The sequence below is a fragment of the Hypanus sabinus genome, chromosome 12, assembly GCF_030144855.1.
Source record: "Hypanus sabinus isolate sHypSab1 chromosome 12, sHypSab1.hap1, whole genome shotgun sequence".
Lineage (NCBI taxonomy): Eukaryota > Metazoa > Chordata > Chondrichthyes > Myliobatiformes > Dasyatidae > Hypanus > Hypanus sabinus.
Window position 1 is genome coordinate 24,977,660 of NC_082717.1, and position 25,368 is coordinate 25,003,027.

General features: G+C 42.9%; 1 protein-coding gene across 1 annotated transcript in view; it reads left to right on the forward strand.

Moving 5' to 3' along the window:
- LOC132403320 (formin-2-like) overlaps positions 1 to 25,368 on the forward strand; it is a 392,743-nt gene that overhangs the window by 103,979 nt on the left and 263,396 nt on the right. Inside the window, 2 exon segments of the mRNA XM_059986771.1 lie at positions 14,587 to 15,654; positions 15,656 to 16,668. Coding sequence (XP_059842754.1) covers positions 14,587 to 15,654; positions 15,656 to 16,668 — 2,081 coding nt within the window.

The window sequence follows — 25,368 nt, forward strand, 5'->3', positions numbered from 1 at the left end:
GCTTTCTGGGGGAACATTAGTCAAAAGCGTGTGTGGGTTGGGGACTACCGCTGGCCAGTCCTCTACCACATCATTTACTGCTTGCAAATCATGCACCAATCTCCACTTAGATTTATCTGCTTTTAAGACTGGCAGCAATGGGGTATTTCATGGACTGTTTGTTCTTTTAAGCACTCCTATTTCAAGCAACCCCTGCACTGTCGATGCTATTCCCTCTTCTGCTTCTGGTCTTAGAGGGTATTGTGGTCTCCTGGGTGGAATTGCTCCCCTTTTCAGCCTTATTTCCACCTGACTAGCTGTTTTTATTTTCCCTACGTCCACGTCATGCTGTGACCACAGAATAGACGGCAGCTCATCTAACCTATCTTTCTCCTGGCCTCTTTCCTTTCCCAGCAATGGCATGTGTGGTTGGGGAGTTATTTCAACCTCTCACTGTCCCTACCATGTCTACACTTACCATTATTTTAATGTAATTGTTGTCTTCTGATATCCACACCTCTGGCGTGATTTTCCTCCACACTGTTACGGTTTCAGCACTCTTAACTAAGGGTCCTAAGTCTTCAGACTGATATCCCTTGTTTACCAACAACGTTACGTGGGGCGCAGCCTCCGGTATCCTGTACCATTTTTCTGAAAAGGTGTTCCACTTAACTTGTAAAGCTGCTCCTTGCTTTCCAGTTATCACAGCCTCCCCTTCCAGGTGCTGTTGGGTTCATACCTCCAGGTGCCATCTCTCCTCTAACTCCCTGTTCTGAGTCTCGTCAAAAACCACTGTACAATGTAGCTCAGATTTGGGCATTACAGCCCTGGGTAATATAGCCTGCACGCCCTTTTTCCATTTTTCCCAGGTTTCCTGAATCTGATCTGCGATGTCTCCTATCCAAAAGACATTAGCCTTCTTGTCTTCTTGCACTATCAATTGAGCCCCTGCTCTTTCCACACTCAGCCCATTTCTGGTGCATTCTAATTTTAATTCCAGTTTCAATAAGGCATCTCTGCCTAACAAATTAATTGGAGTTCCTTTAAATACTAGCACCGGCAAAACAATTCCTTTACTTCCCATTCTCAACTGCACTGGAGCCGTGCACTGTGTCAACTGTGTTTTCCCCGAGAACCCTACCGTTTTAATAAACTTTCCTGCCATGGGAAGGTGAAGGGCATACTGTGGCTGTACGCAAGTGTACGTGGCTCTAGTATCTATCATCATTGGTGTCAGTTGACCTTCTAACATAACCTGAACAATGGGTTCCTCGTCTGCCTCCCTTGTTATCATTGGGTAATGTCCCTTCCCACTCGAGTTCTCGGGGCACCCCTAATACCTCGCATAGGGGTTCACAGGTCCTGTTGGGCCTGTGGGGGCTGGTCCTTGGCTAAACTTTAGATCCCTTCTTATCGGTTCCTGCTGGTGTGTGACAGGCTATGGTGTAAATGGATAATCTCTTATGTGACCTGGCTGATTACATCCCCAGCACAATCTCTCGACCTCTCATTCCCCCAGTTTCCTCACTGGTCCCCTCTGCCCATAGCTCCTCTGTCCCCCTCCTTAAAACTTACAGTCCTATCTGGGCTGTTTGAATTTAGTCTGTTCCTGATAGGGCATTTGTGGGAATGCTCCTCCAAAGACATTGATTATTGGCATGGGGTTTTCCAGCCCTTGTCTTACAGTATGATTGGTTCCTCCATATAGCGGTTCTTCATCTGGTTCGATGGCTGTATTCGGACCGGTAGTTGCTGGCAGCATCTTTCTGCTTTTCTTTTTCCTTTTTGAGTTTTTCGAGCTGCATTTGTATTAACTTTCTTTGCACCTCTTCCTGCTGCTCAGCCAACCTTCATTTGTCTTTCCTGTATTTCTCAACTGCATGGACTACATGGCCTCTAAATTCTTGTGGGGTCATTGACGTCAGCCTAACCACTTCCTCCAGTTTGGATTTTACTTGCAGAGGCATTGCATCCAAAATGCTATGTCGGAACAGTGTGGTGATAAATAAGCTATTTTCCACCTCTTGCTCAGTCTCCAGTCTCCAGTCTTCACCTTTTCAACTGGTTTTCTACGTAGGCTGCTGGGTTTTCAGTGTCTCCCAGTGGATCCACCGTTAAGGCTTTGGGGTCCACTTTGGGTGGATAAAGCTTCCTGAGGACCTGCCATACCCTCTGCCTCACTCTGTCAAACCCGTCTCCATCAGTTCTCGGGTCGTTCGAGTTTACTATGCCAGCCATTTCCATTAGTTCATGAAATTTGGAGGTTCCCATCAACCTTATCAATAGTGCCTTCAAATCTCCCATAGCCAATAATTGTCCCACCGTTTCTTCTTCAAAGGCTCTAATCCATCTCCCTGCTCCTTCATGTAGATTGGGCAGAGTGTTGTTCAGCCCTTCTAGGCCCTGGGATCCACAGGGGATGTACTGCACTTGTCCTGATCCTTAACTAACAACGGCATCATTCTTCCTCCTTCTTCCCACCTGCCCTGGCTCTCCTCCTCTCCTGACTCCCCATCTGTCTCAGGGTATGTCTTGACTGCCTCCCACACAAATTTCTCCGGGGTCCTCTTCTTCCCTCGGTCCCCCTGTGGAGTCCTTCCTTTCTGTCCTGATTCAGTACTTGGTTGGCCCCTGGAGTATTTTTTGCATCTCCTCTGGCAATCCCCTCTCAGTAACTTATCTAGCTCTCTCTCTACTTCCGCAAGTTGCTTCCCTACCGCCTCCTTCTGCTCTTCTAGGCTTCTGCCTTCTACCTCTTCCCCACAAATTTTTGCATCCTCTCTCTCTCCACTTAACTCTTGCTCCTCCAATGAGTCACCTTCTCTTTCTTCCTGTCTGTGTCTGTACACCTGTGGCAGGGACTCCTCATGATCCTTACTGATGCTTGATTTTCTTCTGCCTTGTATTTCTCCAAGACTCTCATCTCCTATCTTTTTTCCACTTCCTCTTGAATGCCTCATCTCTTCCTGCCCTGATGAGCCACTTTCTTTTCTAGTCTGTTTATTTCTATGGTATAACCGATACTCCTCATACTCCTTTTCCTCTCTCAAGTATTTCATCTGTTCAATCTCTTCTTTCATTTCTCTTTGCCTGTTCCACCTTTATCCTTTCTGCCTGTATCTCCTTCCATATCGCTGCTTTTTCCTTCTCGTATTGTCTTTTTTCCTCATTATCCCAAAATTGTACTTCTCCCTGCATGTTTACTGTCCCCGTCAGCAGGGGGCACTGCTTAGGGGTTCCTCCCTCATTATAGGGAGGGGGCTTTACTGTTTCTTTCACATCCGGTTACGGAACTGAAGCCAGCTTCTCACTGTTCCTTCCTCTCTCTCTAACAGGCTGTTTCTCCAGCACCTGAGTGTCTTCCTCGCTTGTAATCAATATTCTACCTGTCCTCCTCAGCCTTTCTCTCTCCATTCTGAAGAGTTTTAGCACTTCCATTTCTCATTCTCTTTTTTGCCCTCTTCTTGGATTTATCTTTTGGTTTGTAATTTTTAATTAGTGCCTTCATTTCTATGCACAAGCTTACATCAAACGTTCCTTCTCGGCCATTTTGTGACAGGTTTTTGGTTCTTTTTTTCCCCCATTTTTCTGAAGTTTTTGTGATCTCATATTTATTTACGGGATTTTTTTGCTCAGAATCTCTACTGCTGTTCCTTTACCTGCCATGTTGTTCTCTCTTTAAGGTATTTCAGAGATTCACAGTTCGTTTACTGGATATTAGTTACTCTAATTCTATGCCTAGTCTATCGTCTATCTACCAGCGCTTTAAACTATATATTGGACTGTCCTGGTTTCCTATTCTGTTCTGCCTGTACAGACCTCCACTCAGAGCGGTATCCACAGAACTTTCTCTTTGCACCTCGTCTGTTCAGACCCTTATCTCTTAAGGCGGTATCCACGAGGATTTTCTCTATTTTCCTTTCCCTGCCTGTTCAGACCTTCATTTTATACAAAGCAGTATCCACAGGGACTTGCCAACGCCACGTGGAATTTTTATTCACTTAACTTCTTATTAGCTTATTTGTACTTGCCCTCACTGCAGTGTTCTTGATCAATCCTCTGAGCCTCCTGTTAACCCCCAATTCTGCCAGATTCTTTGGACCGGAGAGACCCTTCGGCAGTGTTTCCACACTTCTGAGACTCCAAGACCTCCCCAAAACCAACAGAATTCTTGGTCAAAATTGTTGCAAAAAGCGCTTGCCTTTTGTTTGGGTGCACCCTTAATTCTGTTAGCCTTGTGGGGGTCCCTAGAGGACTGGGAAGCATCCCCAATCTGCTGTTTCCTTTCGCGGGTCTCTTTCTGGTCTTGTCACGGTCACCGATATTGTCATGGTTTCTCGTGCCCCACAAATGACCAGGAGTTGCAGAAGATTCTTCGAGAAGGGTTAAACTTTAATTTGCAAATCAAAGCTGAGACAGTCATTGAACTAGTCACTGATTGCCCACCGATCCTTGTACATAGCATTTTTTACAGCAATCTCCTAGTTTAGTTGGATTAGCATATCCAATTGGTCTACAGTTGCGTATCACAAGTACATCTGCCACTATTGTTTCTACCCACTAACTTAATCATGTTCTAATCTACATCTCTTAGCTACCTCTCATTAACCTACCATTATCTTCTACATTCTTAAGCTTTCATTCTCCTAAATTGGATACATGCATAGCAAATTGCAAACTCAAAGCTGACTACATAGTTTTGGTTACACAGCAAACAATGCAACTTTTATACTCCAATACTATGGATCCACCCTACCATTTACCAGCTTTTGCTCCACCCCTTCCCTCTACCTCTTTAGACTGCTTACATCTCCTTTGCCTTTCAAAACCAAAATCAACTGACCACTTCTCTTCATTGATGCTGCCTGGCTTGCAAAGCTCCATGTCGTTAAATGTAAGTAGATAAATTCATTAAGGGTTTTATGAGAGAGGAAGACTCCTGCAGATGTCAGTAATTAGCAGGTTTGAATTTAACTGATTGGCAAGGTGGAGATTGCCACATGGTTTAAAAGGAAATTGGATAAATATGTGAAAGGAAGAATTTGTGAAGCTGTTCCATCAATGGTAAAATGTATCCCTTTATGTTCTCGTTTTCTTGAAGTGTTAACTTTGCATTTGCCTTCCTCACCACAAACTCAACCTGCAAATGAACATTTCGGAAATCCTGCACAAGGACTCAAGTCTTCTGTGCCTCAGTTTTTTTGTATTTTCTTTCCATTTAGAAAATAGTCAACCCTATCATTTCTTCTCCCAATACTGTATTCCATCTGCCATTTCTTTACCCATTCTCCTAATCTCTTTTGTAGCTTCTCTGCTTCAAAACTACCCGTCACTCATCTTATCTACATATCATCTGCAAAATTTGCAACAGTCATTTCCATCATCCAAATCATTGACATATAAGAATCTGTCCCAACACAGACATCTGCAGCCACCAGAAGCCGGTCAGAAAAGTCTCCCTTTATTTCCCCCTGTTTGCCTTCTGGCAATCAGCCACAACTTTATCCTGCTAGAATCTTTCCTGTAGTACCATGGTCTTGTATGGTTTGTTAAGCAGCCTCGAGTTTGGCACCTTGTCAAAAGACTTCTGAAAATCCAGGTACACAACGTCAAGCAATTATCCTTTGTCTATCCTGCTTGTTTTTTGCTCTTCATATGACAAGCCATTCAATTCTGGATTCATTTTTTGTAAACGTCCTTTGAATTCTTTCCAGTTTCAGCACATCCTTTCTAAGATGAGGGGCCCAAAACTGCTCACAATACTCCGAATGAGGTGAAACCAATGCTTTATAAATTCTCAACATTGCATTCTTGTCAAGTCACTTTTATTGTCATTTTGACCATAACTGCTGGTAGAGTACACAGTAAAAATGAGAATGTTTTTCAGCACCATGGTGTTACATGACATAGTACAAAAACTAGACTGAACTATGTTTTAAAAAAAACACAACACAGAGAAAGCTACACTAGACTACAGACCTACACAGGACTGTGTAAAGTGCACAAAAACAGTGCAGGCATTACAATAAATAATGAACAGGACAATAGGGCAAGGTGTCAGTCCAGGTTTCGGGTATTGAGGAGTCTAATAGCTTGGGGGAAGAAACTGTTACATAGTCTGGTCGTGAGAGCCCGAATGCTTCGGAGCCTTTTGCCAGACGGCAGGAGGGAGAAGAGATTGTATGAGGGGTGCGTGGGGTCCTTCATAATGCTGTTTCATTTGTGGATGCAGCGTGTAGTGTAAATGTCCGTGATGGCGCGGAGAGAGACCCTGATTATCTTAACTCGCCTCACTATCCGCTTCAGGGTCTTGCAATCTGAGATGGTGCAATTTCCGAATCAGGCAGTGATGCAGCTGCTCAGGATGTTCTCAATACAACCCCTGTAGAATGTGATGAGGATGGGGGGGTGGGAGATAGACTTTCCTCAGCCTTTGCAGAAGGTAGAGACACTGCTGGGCTTTCTTTGCAATGGAGCTGGTGTTGAGGGACCAGGTAGATTCTCTGCCAGGTGAACACCAAGAAATTTGGTGCTCTTAACGATCTCTACCAAGGAGCCATCGATGTTCAGTGGGGAGTGGTTGCTCCGTGCCCACCTGAAGTTAACAACCATCTCTTTTGTTCTCACATTCAGAGATATTCTAGTTTATATTCTAGTCCTGAAGTGAATGCTAACACTGCTTTTGCCTTCCTCACAGCAGACTCAAACTGCAAAATAACCTTTAGGGAATCCTGTACAATGACTCCCAAGTTCCTTTGAACCTCAGTTTTTTGCATTTTCTCTCCATTTAGAAAATAGTTAATCCTTTTATTTCTAGCAAAGTGCATGATCATACACTCCTGGCACTGTATTCCATCTGCAGTTTCTTTGCCCATTCTCCTAATCTGTCAAGGTCCTTCGGTAGCCCCTCTACTTCAAAACTACCTGCCCTTCCATCTATCTTCGTATTGTCCGCAAACTTTACAATAAAGCCATCAATTCCATCATCTAAATCATTGACATATAATGTAAAAACAATCGATCCTGAAACAGACCCCTGTGGAATACCACGAGTCATCGACAGCCAACCAGAAAAGGCTCCCTTTATTCCCATTCTTTGCCTTCTACCAATCGGCCATTGCTTATCCATACAATCTTTCCTGCAATGATACAGGTTCATAGCTTGTTAAACAGTCTCATGCATGAAACCTTGTCAAAGCCTTCAGAAAATCCAAGTAATAATGTCAATTGATTCTCCTTTGTCCATCCTGCTTGTTGTTTCTCCAAACAATTCCAACAGAACTCCAACTTGTCACAATATTCTGTCAATGTGATACTGATCATAGAGATCTCATGTAATACTGAGACGCATCTTACAGTATTTCGTCATCTGAAGTGGCTGCCTCTACATTGGTTAGACCCTTTGTAGGTTGGCAGGGCAGCTTTGGGAAGTGCCTTCACGTCATCCACAAATGGACGGGTTCTGTGATGGGCCAATCATTTTAGTTCCACTTCCATTTCCCCTTCTGACCTGTCGGTCCATGGCCGCCCCTGCCAGTCTCAGGTTGGAGGAGCAACACCTTCTGCTTGAGTAGCCTTCAACTTGCTGGGTAAACATAGTTCTTTTCCATCTGGTTATTCCTTCCTCCTTTTCTCTCCTTTTCCAGTCCCCAATCTGGCTCCCCTCTTTTTCTTTTTTTCCCCTTGCCACTCTGATGCCTTTTATCCTTCCCTTTATGATGTGCTCCTCTTCTATCAGATTCCTCCTTCAACCCTTACCTTTTCCACCTATCACGTCCATGCCCCTCAATTGATTCTCCCTCTCCTACGTGCCCACCTTCTCCCTCACCTGGCTTCTCATATCACCTCCTAGCTTGTACTCTTTCACTTCCCTCTTCCTCCTTATTCTGGCTTTTTTCCCCTTTCCTTTCCAATCCTGACTTTAGTCTCAACCTAAGGTGACTCCATAGAATTTCTTCTTCATAGATGCCACCTGACCTGCTAAGTTTTCCCCAAAATGTGTAAGTGTTTCTGAGCAAAGCTTTGGCATAAACCTTTGGGGGGGGGGGGAGGAGGAAGAGAGGGGAAATGTCTTGAATTTTTTGACACAGTAGAGCAGCTCAGGAAATTGCTAATTATTGGTCCTACAGAAATGTTTCAGCAGCTGATAGACCCACAGACTAAACTAAAGAAATAAGAGACTGCAGATGTTGGACTTGGTCCAGATGAAGGGTCATAACCAAAATGTCAACTGTACATTTCTGCCATAGATGCTACCTGTTCTGCTGAGTGCCTTTTGTGTTGCTACAGATAGAACTGGCTGTCAACGAATAATATTGGCACCCGCAAACAATTAGGAAAAGATAATTTTATCGTTTAAAGTTCTGATCATTAACACATTTTTAACCACTTCAGTTGAAAGCTCATGAGTTCATCCATAAGTGAATTTCTATGCTGATATGGAGCTAAAAGAAATGAACTACTGACACTTCAGACATTTTGGGCTTCTCTTTTTTAAACTCCCATTTGAAAAGTTAGCCAACCGAAAACAAGCTGTATATTTGGTGCCATTCATTATTCAGATTTTCTTTACCACAAAGTGATACTAGTCTCAAAGGCCATATATTTGATCCTTTTACTAAGGGACTTGGTTATAAACTTCAAGATATACAAGACATTTGAAATAGCATGAAAGGGGAATATTAGTTGTGGATCAGAATTGAACTGATTGACATTATATGCCAAAAGAGGGAGCCAGAGTAAGGCAGACAAATCACTGCTTGTTTTTCTTTGGGGGCAGACTTTTGTTCCAGTGCCAAGACAACTTGGGAAAACTAATTTGTTTTCCTGACAGTCATTGAAGTTACATACATGCATTTAAATGGATATCATCTTACACTTGTGTAAGAGAGCTGTTTACTGCTATAAATGTCTCCAAATGAATGGCATTTGGATCTCTCCACAGTCGTATCAATTTAATTTCACAAAATCTTGCCATTGGCTGATATCCAAAAGATTCCTGTTACTGAGTGCTTGTTGATTCTTGAAGTGAACAGCAACAAAAGGCTAAGGAAAATTGTAAACAGAGTCTGAGACTATTACATTGTATGTTTTAACAACTAAAATGAATCTTACTCAACAATGTGCTTGGGCTCCGGAAAAAAAATTTCCTGGACTGGCTCCCCATATGAGCTATAGCCATGAGTTCATATTTTCAATTAACCCCATTGGATTCCCACCACCCAAAATGAAAGCTTGTTTTCTTGAGTAAACAGTTTTTTCTACCTTGTATTTAAAAACTGAGACCAGGTAGTAAAAGCTTCGTCTAAAGCAATGCATTAGTTCGTTGCATTTGCAAGCAATGAGAGGATGCAATAAACTCTGTGGTTGTGTCACTGCATTGCAGAAAATAATCTAAAACTGGTTTCCGGATGAATGTCCAATTCTGGTTTAAAGTCAATTTGAGGACTCGTCTGCTTTTCTCTTGATAAGTGCACTTTCTCATAAAAGGATAACCTTTTCCTTTTTGTTTGAAATGGTCTTCTAGTGTAAGAAGGGAACTGAATCACGGCACAATGATAAAATAATGCATACATCTGCCAGCCAAAGTGAAGACAGATTTTATTGCATTTGAAACAATACACCGGGGGTCCTAACACTGAACCTGCACCACTACATTCATTCCATATTCTCTTTGAAGATTGTGATGCTTAATCATTATGGCTTAATACGTTAGGGGAATCTTGGTTTCTCGAAGAGGAGCCTAATCTTTCACCCAAGAGTCTAGACTCTTGACTTTTCCCCCTTGCTCCGTAACTCAATAGGGCTACTTGGTATGCTAAGTACATGGAATATTTGCAGTGCAAAAAGTAAGCTAAAGGCAATTGTTTCTGCTCCGACATTTCATGAATGAAAGTGTTATATAACACCTTGGATTACTGCCTGACATTTGATTGGCCACAGACAATGCAGTGATTGATTAGTTCTCTACATTGTCCATATGTGATGCTAATCATTTGGATGGGGCTTGGTGGTGAGATTTTAAAAAATGCTCTTGGATACCCTGGGAGAAATAAACTTTTATATCTATTTGCCACACTAAAGGAGGGAAGAACTGCACTGAGTGAAGTGTCAGATATAGTGAGAGGGTGGTGTGGAATCAAATACAATCATTGTAGTTGTATCCTTAAAGGTTTAAAGTAGAGTTGAAATGTGGGGAAATGGCATTCATGTAAATAGGCAGAGGAGAGCATCAATATGGTGGGCCAAAAGACCCTTCTGCTACAAACTGGCTTTTGATACAAATGGTTTTCTGCTGCATGTGATCTTTCATACAAATGGTTGAGATCCAATGGATAAAGAAACCTCTCTGCAGTCAGGGTGTTAGTGACTGGAATAGAGGTGACTCTGAATGATGATTAAAGGTCTGGGAATATGAAGGATGATGGAAAAGGGTTGCAGTGAAGAAAATGTTTCATTTGACAAACAGTATTCCAATTTTGCAAGGAATTTGGTAAGAATGAAATATCCTGGTGTTGGGTGAATTTCAACCTGCTAAGATCTAGGATCCTGGTTTCTGTGGACCCATGTTGAGGACCCCTGGCGTAGAAGGTTGTCTGAGGTTACAATAGGATGAAGGCCTGGGCAGAGAAGTGGCATAAAGATTTCAATTGAGGGAAGTGTGCAGAGTAGAAAATTGATGTAGGATTCTTAATAGTGTCGAGAAAGAGGAGGATCTTGTGGTCCACGTCTACAGATCCCTTAAAGTTGAGCATGTTGGTAGGGTGGTTGTGAAGGTGAATGGTGGGCATTCATTAGGGGATTGAGTTAAAATGCTGTGAGATGCTCTAAACCCCCAGTTAGACTAGGAGAATTGTGTTCAGTTTAGGTTGCCTTATTATGGGAGGGATGCAGAAGCATTAGAGAGGGTGCAGAGGAGATTTACCAGGATGTGGCCTGGATTAGAGAGCATATTTTATGAAAATGGGTAGAGCAAGCTAGGGCTTTTCCCTTTGAAATGAAAGGAGACCTGATTAGTGTACAAGATGAGATGCAGAGTGGACAGCCAGTTCCTTTCCCCAGAGTAGCATTGACTAAAGTGAGAGGATATACTTGGTGATTGGAGGAAAGTATTGGGGAATGTCAGGTAGGTTTTCAAACAGAGCATGGAACTCTCTCCAAGGTTGGTGATTTAGGGGCATTTAAGTGACTCTTGTGCACACAAATGAAGGAAAAATGGACGGCTATGTGAAGGAAGGGTTAAATTGTTGTTAGGATAGATTTAAAAAGTTGGCAGAACATCATGGGCTGAATTGCTTGCACTACGTTCACTGTTCTGAAGTTGTACACCAGAGTCCGATGTTTTCAGAGGGATGGGGAAGCTGAAACAATGCCAATCCAATGTGCATCATTGCTATCTTTGCATATCTTTATTTCATGTACTTAGCAGCTGATTCCACAAATGCAAATTCCTGTAATGTCTCAAATAATGTATATCACCAGGTATTACAATCCGTGGCAATTTCTATTTTTGTTTAGTGTGGGCAAAATTGACACTTATTGTCCATCCATTCTTGCCCCTGAACAGAGAAAGCAGATATTGGTATTCATTTTAAATGTGGGCTCACATTTGGGCCAGACTGGATACAGAAGACTGGTTATCTGCTCTGAAAGATGATAGTGAAGGAATCATTAAATTTTGGATTCCAAATCACCATATTGAAACTAGCTTTTTTTTTTAAAAAAAAGAAACTTCCAGACATGTTCAATTTAAAGCTGCCTCAGTGGGTTTCAAATTCGATTCCAGATCAATAGCCCCCGAAAACGGATCATTCTTCCATGCTCCCTCTGGGTTGCTTGATAAATTACTGAGTTGGTGAGTGCTCCCGAGATGACAAATGGGTGCCTGTTGCAGTGTATAGTGTGTCTACTGTCTCCCACAGTCTAGAGCTTGACTCCACTCCCTTTCAGGTTCATCCATCACATTCCAGCGTGTAGTAGATGGGCACAACATCCATGCCTTTCTGGTTTTAAGTGAATGCCCTCCACCGCCTTACAGGGAATTCAAGCTTGGATCTCAGCTGTTGGTGATACTAATGAATTTTAAATACCCATTTGTTCATAGGAAGCAAGATGCTCTTGAAAGTCTATTCTACCTTGTGGGTCATTTTGGCATGACTGCGTGGCACTTGAGGTTATATATTTTGGAACACCGCAAGTCATTTGTTACACAATCCTTCCAGATCTTGAAATTAGATTCAGCAGACTAGCATTCAGCATACTGGTAGTCTAATAACTATTTCAGTGTTTCTATTGTTGAGAAATGGTCTGCCTGAGGGGTTTATCTTGAAGATTTTGGGAGCGGTATAGGCTTGGAGGTGGCTGATTGAATTGCCCTGTTCCTGCATTGCTACTCATCTGTTGAGGAAATCAGAAGGTATGATCTTTGATCTGGCTCAATTCAGTCTGGTGGTCAGCAATATTGCTTTTCCTTTCCACCCCTGTATCCTGTATGCCTGGACATGGGCTGCCAATGGCAAGCACATTAAAGATATGGGAGGAAAATGCCACTAAAGTTCTCTTTACAAAATCGCTAATGAACTAGAAGGGATAAGCAAATTAATATCAGCATTTTGTCCCTGGTCACTACCCATAACACTGAAATCCTTGTTACTGTCTGCAGACCATGATGGCATGCTTGCATGCCAGATGCTGTTCTCCTAAAACAAACTGTTCTGAGCTTTCAGATAGGACGAGATTGTCAAGTGAGCCGAAAAGCTGCTTTAAGGAGGTGTTCGTGTCTTCCTTGTGATGCAATAATCCCATCAATTTGGAACCATGAATGCCTAAAGTGGGCAAGGAGTTTTTGGGATGTTGCTGAGACCTCTAGCTATGCATCAGGAGAATGCAGATACCCTGAGTAGGCAATGGTAATAAAACCACACAACCTCAGTCTGCCCACACCAACAGTCTTTTCCACCATCTATAGAAGAGTTGCTGGTTCATTAGCTACCTCAGTGTACCACATCTGAACTGAACCAAGTCTCCCTTGATCTGAAAGGAATGCTGAACAAAGCCTTGCAAAACTGTAAATTCAGTTGTCATTCAGCCATACCCATAGAACCATAGAATATTACAGCACAGAAACAGGCCTTTTGGCCCTTCTTGGCTGTGCTGAACCATTTTTCTGCCTTGTCCCACTGATCTGCACCTGGGCCATATCCCTCCATGCACCTCTCATCCACGTACCTGTCCAAATTTTTCTTAAATGTCAAAAATGAGCCCGCATTCACAACTTCATCTGCAGCTTATTCCACACTCCCAGCACTCTCTGCGTGGAGCCCCCACTAATGTTCCCTTTAAACTTTTCACCCTTCACCCTTAACCCATAACCTCTAGGTTTTTTCTCCCCTAGCCTCAGTGGTAAAAGCCTGCTTGCATTCACTCTATCTATACCCATCATAATTGTATTATAATTATATGTACATGTGTACATATAAACAAAACATTATTCCTCTGGGTCCAAGGTGCAACATGCAGTACTTGAACACAGCACGTGCAGTTATAATATTATGATAAAGCACATTGAACGGGATTCATTCCTGTATGCCTCACATTCAGCATTGTTTTGGATTTTCACAAATTTTCCTTTGCACCGATAACTTTAATGATGTGGCCATACAAGCTCTAAGAAGAAACGTGGTAAGGGTTTCCTCATGGTCCTTCATGTTTCCTTTCCCAAAATATGTGGATTGGTAAATCAGTAGGCGACTATGCGTGAATCTTGTTGTGAGGATCAGCATTAAGACCTGCTGGGGGAATTACCATGAGATAACTGTAAATGGTTGTTTATTGGTCAATGCTTCTGAGTTGAAAGGCCTGCTCCTCTGTCTAACACAATGGACCCTAAGGTTCAAAAATCAAAATGTGTTATTTGAAAAAAAAAAATTTGGGGGATTTAATTATCTGACAGGTAAGTGGACAAAACACAAGGTCAGCCATTGTTAAATGGTGAAGCAAGTGCTACATGGTCTGCCACTGTTTCCAATTTCTTCCTTCACATGGAAGAGTAGATTGAGGAAAGCTGTTGGTGAGTTCCAGGGTATAACAGAAATTGGAAATGCAATTAGGAAGCATATTACAAACAAAATGAAGGGTGGAAAATGGTTATAGATGCAAAGTGGTATTAGGAGCAAGTTCAATGGGAATTTTGAAGCTTCTGCTAGCTATATAAGGACACAGGTTGTTTCAAAGATGTGCATGTGGGTTAGCTGCAGTCTTTGAACTACAGAACCAACTTGACAGCATACGGCAGCATTTCGGTGTAATACTGTTACAGCAGCAGTGTCTGGGGTTCAATTCCTACAGCTGTCAGTAAGGAGTTTGCACATTCTCCCTGTGACCGTGTAGATTTCCTCTGGGTCCTCAGGTTTCCTCACTTTTCAAAGACTTGTGGTTTAGTTGGTTAATTGGTCACATGGGTGTAATTGGGTGGCAAGGGCTTGTTGGGCCAAAAGTGCCTGTTAGTGTACTGTATCTCCAAACAAACCCTCCAACTCATAACTTCTAAACTAGGAAGGATACGGTTGTTGATCAGGTTTAATGCTGGTGATGCAATCTTCTTTGCAGAAAGATAATGAAGAGAAAACGGCAGAAGTGAAGGAACCACAGGTTGCTGTTATCCAGAAACTCGAGCAGACTATTGAGCAATTAAGAATCAAAATTGCTGAGCTGGAGAAGCAGTCAGCCCTGCTTGACCAGGAGAGCACTGTAAAGTACCAGGAACCTGGCAGCGAGGATGTAGCTTCGAACACTCCTGATGTTCAAACGGACTGGCAGACTCCTCTTCTAACACATGCACAGAGATTTTGTGTAGAAGCTAAATCTGCACAGACTTCGCCTACTCAAGAACAAGCTTCTATTCAAGTGCCTTTATTCAACAGCCATTCTTCACAGCCTCCAACTTCCAGCTGTATGGTTTCCCCGTCTCAGGATCGTTCGGTAAATGTAACCGTAGCACAATCGCGCACTCTGGGAGATCCATGCGTTGCTTCGCAAGTGCTGGCTTCTCAGCCTGACCAAGGTTCTCCTACTCCAGCGGGTCAAAGTTTACAGGACCTCCTGCAAGTTGTATCCATTCAGTGTACACCGTCTCCGTTGGCAAGCTGCCAATCAACTCCTCTGCCTGCGGTGGGAATTCTACATTCGCCTGTTTTACCCAGTAGTGATATTTTGCATTCGCCAATTTCTCCACCTGTCTCTGACCCATCGGGTATTTCAGCCCCATTTCTTCCTCCTCCACCACCGCCACTTCCTCCTGTTGATCCTGAGCATGTCCCTCCACTTCAGCTGCCGCTTGGCTGTGGGTACCAACCCCCTTCGCCTCCCCCTCTGCCTGGCTCCATGTCCCAGCCTTCTCTTCCATCTCCACCCCCTCTGCCTGGCTCTGCTGTTCCCCCTCCTTGCCCTTTATCCAGCTCTGTTTCTCCTGCTCACCCGTTACCCTGCTCTTCCATTCCACCTGCTCCCCCACTGCCTGGCTCTGGGCTTCCCCCATCCCCTCCTCCTCTGCCTGGCTGTGCCATTCCGCCCCCTCCTCCTCTACTCGGCACTGTCGTTCCCCCTCCACCCCCTCCTCCTCCTCTGCCAGACAGTGCCGTTCCGCCCCCTCCTCCTCCTCTGCCAGACAGTGTCGTTCCCCCTCCGCCCCCCCCCTCCTCCTCTGCCAGGCTGTGTCGTTCCCCCTCCGCCCCCTCCTCCTCCTCTGCCAGGCTGTGCCGTTCCACCCCCTCCTCCTCCTCTGCCAGGCTGTGCCGTTCCGCCCCCTCCTCCTCCTCTGCCAGGCTGTGCCGTTCCGCCCCCTCCTCCTCCTCTGCCAGGCTGTGCCGTTCCGCCCCCTCCTCCTCCTCTGCCAGGCTGTGCCGTTCCGCCCCCTCCTCCTCCTCTGCCAGGCTGTGCCGTTCCGCCCCCTCCTCTTCCTCTGCCAGGCTGTGCCGTTCCGCCCCCTCCTCCTCCTCTGCCAGGCTGTGCCGTTCCGCCCCCTCCTCCTCCTCTGCCAGGCTGTGCCGTTCCGCCCCCTCCTCCTCCTCTGCCAGGCTGTGCCGTTCCGCCCCCTCCTCCTCCTCTGCCAGGCTGTGCCGTTCCGCCCCCTCCTCCTCCTCTGCCAGGCTGTGCCGTTCCGCCCCCTCCTCCTCCTCTGCCAGGCTGTGCCATTCCCCCTCCACCCCCTCCTCCTCCTCTGCCAGGCTGTGTCATTCCCCCTCCACCCCCTCCTCCTCCTCTGCCAGGCTGTGTCGTTCCCCCTCCGCCCCCTCCTCCTCCTCTGCCAGGCTATGCCGTTCCGCCCCCTCCTCCTCCTCTGCCAGGCTGTGCCGTTCCCCCTCCGCCCCCTCCTCCTCCTCTGCCAGGCTGTGCCGTTCCCCCTCCGCCCCCTCCTCCTCCTCTGCCAGGCTGTGCCATTCCCCCTCCGCCCCCTCCTCCTCTGCCAGGCTCTGCATTCCCACCTCTTGCTGGTTCTGGAGTTGCCCCTCCAATGCAGATGGGGCAGTGTCCACCACTTCCTCCTCCAGGCTCGGGTTTTCTTCCACCACCCCTTCCGTTGGGATTTCTTGCAATTGGAATGAAGGACAAATTGCCAAGGAAAGTTGCCATTGATCCATCTCGTCCAATGAAGCCTCTCTATTGGTCAAGAATCCAGCTAAGCAGTAAAAGGTAATAAGGTAGTGAATTGCCTCGAGTTCAGTGTGCAGCTGTATTGTGATCTTGTTTTATAGATATTTGATAAATATTCTGGAATCTCAAGGTCTAAACTTTGATTTGGGTTCAACCAAGGTATGTTCTAGATCAATATGGGTTTTTGGAGATCATCTACTCTTTATATCCACTTGAAAACCTTAAACTCTAGATGAGCAAACTCATCAGTAAATTTTATTAAACTGAAAGTGATGCACTATTGGTTAGTTAATCCCAAATCCCTCCCCTTATTACTGCTGGTTTGTTCTCCCCTACACAGTTATCTATGGAAGTCGATAGGTAGTCAGCATTTTGGGCTGAGATCCTTCCTCAGGACCAGAGTAAAGGTTTTGGTCCGAAACGTCAACTGTATATTTATTTCCATAGATGCTGCCTGACCTGTTGAGTTCCTCCAGAACGTTGTGTATTGCTTTGGATTTCCACCATATGTGGACTTTCCAATGTTTAAGGTTTAGCTTTATGTGACATGACAACCAAATTTCAAAGATTTGTACACATTTAGGGGGTTCAGTACTCAATACAACTGCAGATGCTCATATTACTTGTTGGAAATGGGCTGCGGTTCAGACAGCATCTGTGGTGAGAGGGACATGGTTAACATTCTAGTCATTGTCCACAGTTAAGAATTCAGCTAAGCAGTGAAAGAGAACAAGATAGTAAATAGATTAGTGCTCGGTATGTAGCTGTGATGTACAATCCTGATCAATGCTGATCAGGATGGGAGAAGTAATGTTTTCCTGTGGCGAGAACTACAAGAATGTCTGCCATAGGATGGAGACTCAAATTGCCAAGGTGCTACCCATGCAGTTGGTGCAGTCCAAGCGATAAATGTTGGTTAGTTGCCCTTGATCTGTCTGGAGGAGAGTAAATGGTGTAAGATCAGTGACAACAGCAGATAGATAAAGCAGCATTTTGGAACTGAGTTGCAGAATTTGGCTTTGCTGGAAATATGAAGTTATTTAGAGTTGTACAACCTGCAAAAAGGAAAACAGTGATCAGATGAAAGTACGGAAGCTCTTTATTTGTGGTGGGGAGGGGGGAGAACTTTGAGCAAACCACTTTCCCTACAAATTAACCAGTGATCATGAATCTATTTTCACAGAATGTTGTTCAGCATTGTCAAATAGTTAAGAATTTGTTCTGTAATCTGAAGCTTCCTTTTGTGTCACAGCACTATTGGAGATGTATCAGTATGTATGGAGTATGTCTAGCTGTTTCTTTTTTTTTTCAAAGTTGGTATTCTAACCAGAAGAACAAGAAATGAAAGCATGATCTGGTCAGCTACAAGCAGCATGACCATCTCCCACTGGTTTCCCTTTTGCATCCAAAAATCTTTCCAACCATACCTAGAATATTCTGAGTGAGCCTTGAAAATCCATCCTTCCCCCTTGAGAGAATTCCGGTGATTCTCCCCACTGCCCCCATGAATGAATGACTCTGTTAACAATATAACTGTTTCTAGACACTCCAGCCAGAATCATCCCGGTATTACCCCTATTAAAGCCATTTAAGAGTTCCGTATGTCAAATACTAGAAAGAAAGCCCAGTCTATATTTTTGTCAATGCAATCTCACCACTTATCTCAATCCCTGCTTGGTCTTAATGAAGGGTTTCAGCCTGAAACGTTGACAGTTCATTTCCCACCATAGGTGCTACTTGACCTACTGAGCTCCTCCAGCATTGTATTTCTGAGTATTTGCATTTTTTATACTCAGTTGGGAGATCTGGTCTGTATACAGTATTCCATCAAGCTTCCTCATAATTGTAGTAAAATGCCTTTATTCTTGTACCCAAATCCTTTTGCAATGAAGACCAGCATATGCCTTCCACATTACCTGCTGTATCTACATGTTAACTTTAAGTATTTTGTACATGGATACCTAGGTCCCTACTGAGCTTTATAATCTCATCCTCTGTCCAAAATGTGGCTCTTAACAAACTAGATGACCTTGAGTCCATGTGCTACATCCTTGGTCATTTTCTGTCTGTCCATTGGCTCTTTAAAGCTTCTCTGCATCCTCCCCACTAACCAAGTTAGCATCTAGATTTGTGTACTCAGCAAACTGTGATATATTTAGCTCAATCCTGGAAGTAGCTTGTGAACAAATGGGAGATTCTCCCTAATTTTGTTGCAGCACCCCAGTAGTCAATACCTCCAGCTTGAAAATGGCAGATTAAGACATCCTTTTGAAACATTAAACTATTCCTAATGCAAACTAATGCATTAACCCTGTTCCTGTTGATCTTATTTTCCTTAGTAATTTTCAGTATTGTAACTAATTTAAGACTACGTCAAATTTAAAGTACTCACGTCCACTCGTTGCCTGCTAATTTGCTAGTGATCACTTCTAGGGGTAGTTAGGGGTGGTGTGGAACTTGTGTGGATAAATTGTTTATTTAATCCCAGCCAATTCCTATTACTGTTTGAAAAGCTTTGTTACCACTTCATTAGTAATAAATTCCAGTATTTCCCTACTAATGACGGATCTAAATAGTGTAATTTCCCACTTTCTCTCTTGTATTGTAGAGTTCTATTTGCTATTCTGCATTCCAGGGGAGCCTTTCTGGAGTGCCAATGCTAATTTCTTTGTGCAATCTACAGCTTTCTCTTAAATACAGCAGATTCTGCAGTTGTTGGAAATCCAACGTAGCGCACACAAATTGCTGGAGGAACTCAGCAGGTCATGCAGCATCTATGGAAAGGAATATAGAGTCGATGTTTTGGGCCAAGACCCTTCATCATACTTTGTTTCTGGCAACTTTGTAGTTTGACACACAAAATACTGTTCCCTTTAAGGTGTGTGGCAACACGGTAACTGAAATGCTCCTGTGTACGTGGCCTTTGTTACTGCGCAGCTGGAATTTTTTATTGTTAATTTAAAGTGCGGTGCAGTTTTCAGGCCAAGGAGGTGGGGACCGATTGAGAGCAATGGTTGGTCCGTGAAACTATAAATAAAAGGGAATTTTACTTATACCCTAATATTTCTTCACTTTTTCTAGTATTTTATGCTCTCAGAAACTTTAATGTTCTCCATTTCTTTGTATCTCTTTATTATTAGTTTGCACTTATTCCACTTTTAGATGGGCCTTGGCTCACCATCTTTGAAGCTATCAATCTTGGGTGTCACTGTTCCCTTTGGTAACATTACAAACTTTTCTCCTTTGATCAACTAACATCATTGACTAATCTGCTAGGGCTTGTCCATTTTATTCTTTGGATTTAAGCACTAGTAAATACAAGGGCTCCCTGGGTTACACTTGACCTGAAAAAGCTTTGCATAGATTTTTCCATGCATTTTTCAAGCTAATCTGGTATGGTATTCATTAATGACTAGCTGTAGTAGTTTATAATGTATAATGTTCAGGTGGTTATTCAGTGAAAGACTTATGGCATGTGTACAGGGAAGTGATACAATAGGGGAACTATTGAAAACAGATATTTCTGATTTCTGGAGAAATTGGCTATGTTGCATTGTTTTCAGTTGTGTGTTCTGAAGTAATTCCAAAACTTGATCACTTTGTTATGTTTCCATGAAGTCTGTTAGATCATACCTGGTTATCCTTGCTAAACAAATTGACAAAACAATGTACGTTTAGGTTAGGTATCTTGCATTTATGTTCACTTTTTCCTATAATTGTCCTTTCTTTGCTATTGTGTTCTGTGGAAGGGATTATAATGCATCCCTTCGCTTTTAAAATCCTTCAAAATTAGCTTTTTTTAAAAAAAAACTGTGCACTTGAATCCCCCAGCCCAACTATTTAGTTTAGAGACTCATCGGTCTTGTCTCCAATATCGTAATTTTTTATTTGTAATTCCAACCAATTTTCAATGAAACAGCTCCCCTTTTCCCCAGCAAGGCTTCAGGAGTTGAAGCCCAGATCTCCCATTATGATTGGGGGGTGGGGGGAATAAAATTGTGAAAATCTGAAATCATTCAGGTTTATTGTTACTGACATAAATCATGAAATTTGTTGTGGTAGCAGTACAGTGTAAGTATTAACATTTTTATAGTGTAAAAGAGGAATGGTCTTCATGGACCATTCAGGAGTCAGACAGCAGAGGGGATGAAGCTGATCCTGAAAGTTGAGGTCTCTAGGTTTGTGTACTTCCTGGCAGTAGTAGTGAGAGGGGAGCATATTGGAGAAGGTTGAGATGTCTTAGCAGATCACACTAAAATGAGAGAAATGGTGAGAATTTCAGAGTTACGGCCTTAATTGGGAAAATTATAGTTCTGTAGAAAGGTGAGCATTCACAATTAATGGAGGGTGCTCAAGAGTGACTGATGTAAATGATTCTTTTTAAGAGGAAGGAAGTTAATCAGTCAATTTTCCTGGAGGGAAAAAATGGAAAATGGGGGGAGTGAGGTGAAGACATGAAGAATGAACACAAGGCACACAACAGAAATCTCAAATTATTTTTTAAAGTGCTGGAAATAATTGGGTCAGAAGTTGTGGAAAGAGGAATGACTAATATTTTAGTTAATGACCTTTTACATCAGAACTGCTCAGTGGTTATCTGAACTTAATGAAATCATTTTAAGTCCTGATGACACTAATATCACCTGCACCAATCAACAATCTGAAATTGATGATTGACGGAGGAAGATTTTGGGAAAACAAGTTTATCTTAATCATTTTTGAAATGTTTATCTCAGATTAATCCTTCACTGTTTATCTGCAGGAGAACTGAGTAGAGCCATCAAATGATTCATTGACCTTGTGTAACTACTGTTCTAAAGTGCATACAAATCATTAAGAACATTGTCCAGACCATTTGGCTCACACTATTGTGCTGACTATTTAACTTCACAATCAATCTTACATGCATCAATCATCCCCTCCCTCCTACATAGCGTGAAGCCCATTACCTTCCGTTTCTCTTGCATCCATGTGCCTATCTTAAGACACTCTTGGTTTTGCTAATGTGTCAGCCTCAACCAGCACCCAGGCACCCATCACTCTACATCTGTGCAAAAAAAAATTAAAAATTGCTTAGAAACAAGTTATTGCTGTTGGTGAATTGTTAATAGTAATCTCCACGAATCACTTGAGTACCTGAGGCCATGACACATTATCCCAGTGGTAAAGCAAGCTGCACGTGGAACATATTCCTCAGTGGTAATTCTCTTCCAGATGACTTCTATGGTTTTGATTGCTCCAATATTTTTGCCAGCTTCCATGTTCTATTTTCTGTCTCCAAAATTCTGAGATCTCCTAATCTCACTTTGCCTTCCACTTATTGCCCCTGTATTAACTAATGATTTTAAAGTTCTTTTAATTTAAAAATCCACTTGTAAATCCCAGTTTCTCCAATTTCTCAGTTCTTGAATACCTGCACTCTCAATTTTGTGCTCTAGTCTGTCCCTGATAATTGTTCCAGATTGTCTTCAGTCCTTAAACTTGGGAAGCCCAAGTCTTGCTGCTCCATTCACACCTCTTCCTGCGTTTTAAAAAGTCTCTCACTTTAAAGTACGGTAGATATCTTTGGTCATCTACCCCACTATCTTGTGTAAGAATGGGCTGTTTAATAAAGCTTTTAATGTGCCTTGAAACATTGTACTACACCTTTTTTAAAAAAAACCCATGTAATCATTTGCTGCTGTAACTTGTAAGCTCTAAGATGTGAGTTAGAGAAGTGGCAAATGTTATAATGAAAGTTCAACCTAAAAATTGAATTGTTTAATTTCTTGAAATTCTCCTTCAATTGTAGTCTTGGATTTTACATTTGTTGCACCATGGTTGTGTAAACAACACATTTGCATGGAAAAACATTAGTGGTTCAGATTTTTGCAGAGGAGATCTTCACTTTTAATGTGAGGAAAAGCCGGATGTGATTTCTTTGTAGGTTGTGATATGCAAAATTTGCAGGAAACTCATTCCAGAAAATCACCCCTGGTGCATTGGAAATGTACTTTGTGGAAGGGTGCATCTGTAAAAATTGTTCACTGCCTTGCCTATCCATTAGTCTATAGACAGGATACAGAGAGCTGAGAAGATGACCTGTTAACTCGATAGATAAAATTCCATCCACTAAAACTTCCGATAAGCTGCCCAATGAGGTGCAGATGAGATAGAATTATTTTGCTTGAATCTATTAGAGCAGGTTTAAAGTGTCTTTAATGGAGACCAGGCCAGAATAGTTTGTGGCATGAAACCTCTTTGTAACAACCAAGTTGAAGTGATGGGTAAGCACAGCCTCAAAAATCAATACCGTGATAGAAGCATTTTCAAAAATAAATGTTTGAAAAGGGAAAATAATAGGACATTAGAGCAGTATGGGCACTTTGGCCCACAGCGTTTTGCTGAGCTTTTAACCTACTCTGATTAATTTAACCCTCCCCACAGTATAGCCCAGAATCCTACATTTTTCTTTCATCTATGTACCTATCTAAGAGTCCCTTAAATACTCCTAATGGATCAGCCTCAACCACCAACCCAGCAGTACATTCCAGACACTTGTCACGCTGTGTTTTTTTAAAAAAAACAACTGACATCTTCCATAAACCTGCCTCCACTCATAAAATGAATCGTTTAGTATAAACCATTTTCTGCCCCTGGAGAAAAGCACTGGCTATTCATTCTGTCTTTGCCCCTTATCCTGTGCAACTTAACCAAGTCTCTTCTTGCTCTCTCTGGTTCCAAAGAGGGAAAACCTGAGGTCACTCACCCTTTCCTTATAGAATGTGTTCTCTAATTCAGGTAGCATCCTCGTAAGTTCCTTCTGTAACTTCTCTAATGTTTCCACATTTCTATGAGCAAACTAGAACTGAACACAAATGTACAATATAAGGGGCCAGTGTTTGTCTGTTTTGGGGGGAGGGGAGCAGGGAAGAATTCAATAAACACAATGGCTTCATCAATGCATTGGGATGTGGATGAACAATTTAAAGTTTAATTGTCAATCAACTATGAATGAATACCCATGAATACAGCCGAACAAAACAGCCTTTCTCCAGGGCTCAGATGCAAAACAGTGCTGACAGCCATGCATAATACAATCATACAGCATGTGTACTGTAATTATGGTTTATTAATAAACATTGTCACACCAAAAAGCCCAAATCCCTAAGTGCCATATTCAATAGATTGATGGCAATCAGCATGTCATGGGCAAGGACAAGCCCACAGCAGTCCAATCATCGTGCCCCAGTGCAGCCATAGATGAACGCAATCGAGCTCATCTTTCACCAACAAAACACCGGAGGGAAGCACTGACAGCTGGGGCCAGTGACCCAACCCAGCACGGATGCTTTGCTTCACCTCTGGTGTTGCCTCCCCTGGGTGGCTGCAGCAGGTGACCCTCCCCCCCCCCCCCACCCCATGGCGCGAGGGTCTAGTTGTGCAACTGAGTCTACCCATTTCCTCTGCTGTTAGTCTCGCCAACAAACTAGTGAAGTAGACTTGCAATATTTTATATTACCAATGTCCAACTGAGTTTTGCAGTCACAAGAAAGAAGTCCAAGACAGTCACTCGCTGTTCGACTGCACCACAACTTCATGCACCAATTCTGATGCCCTCCTGTAGCAGGTGGCAATGTGGTCCACACCAACTCTGGCTTCTCTGCTGTCAAGCAACTTGCTGATGGGGTAGACTTGAAGTACTTGATGTTCTTAATCTGCAGCAGTGTCTTGTAGTTGTTTATATATGAAAAAAACACCACGAGGGATGAACAAGTACACCTTTGGTTAGACTTGGAGTGACTGCTATGTCTGATTGTACCACCATTTTACTACTAGAGCACACAGTGTATGAGTTGAAGTACAGTCTGCTCTGCCATTGCCTTGGCTTCATTTTTTTTTGTCAATGATTTTAGATATTTCTGCTATATGTGAGCCAGTCCTGGCCTTGTACCAATGCAACTGTTTCAACAGTACTCTGTACTGGAGAACTCCAGTGGTCTGGGGTTCTAAGAAAATAAATTTCTCCCTTTCCTCTCCTAAAAGATGCATTCCTTTAGTCTGAAACTGGCCCCTAATACCAGATGTCCTCCAGGTGGAGAAACGCCTACCTTGTCAAGTGCTTTTGGAATTTCTTTTCCCAATGTAATCATATTTCATTTTCCAAACTCAAAGGTAGACATCTTGGGTCTAAACAAGAGATTCTGCAGATGCTAGAAATCCCGAGGAACACATACAAGTTACTGGAGGAACTCAGCAGGTCAGGCAGCATCCATGGAAAGGAGTTAAACAGTTGAAGTCTCGGACCAAATGTCAACTGTCTGTTCCTTTCCAGCTAGGATCCAAACTGCTCAATCCTTAGTTTTCTTTGTCCAGTCTGCTCATTTAGGATAAATGGCCATCTCCTATGCTACATTATTCTAAAATCCCATTAAAGATCAATCTATTATTTTTATTCTGGATTGTTGTGAAAGTACTCAAAGCTCCCAAAAGAAGCACTGATGTGTTCATACTATATTAAGACTTGTTGCAGAGTTGGCAAGCAGTTCAAACTTAGCAAGTCTCTGCAGTTAGTTCTTTTTTTGGTTTGCAGGCATTCTTAATTTTAATGTGCAGTCCTTTTCAGTTAGTGAAGATGCAGTGGTATGGCCTTGAATGTAAATAATCAAGTGTGGATAATGGGAAGTATAACATTTGAGAAATATTTGCAGGATGAGTATTTGGTCGATGATTTAGAAGTCAAAAGGTTTGCTGTCTAAA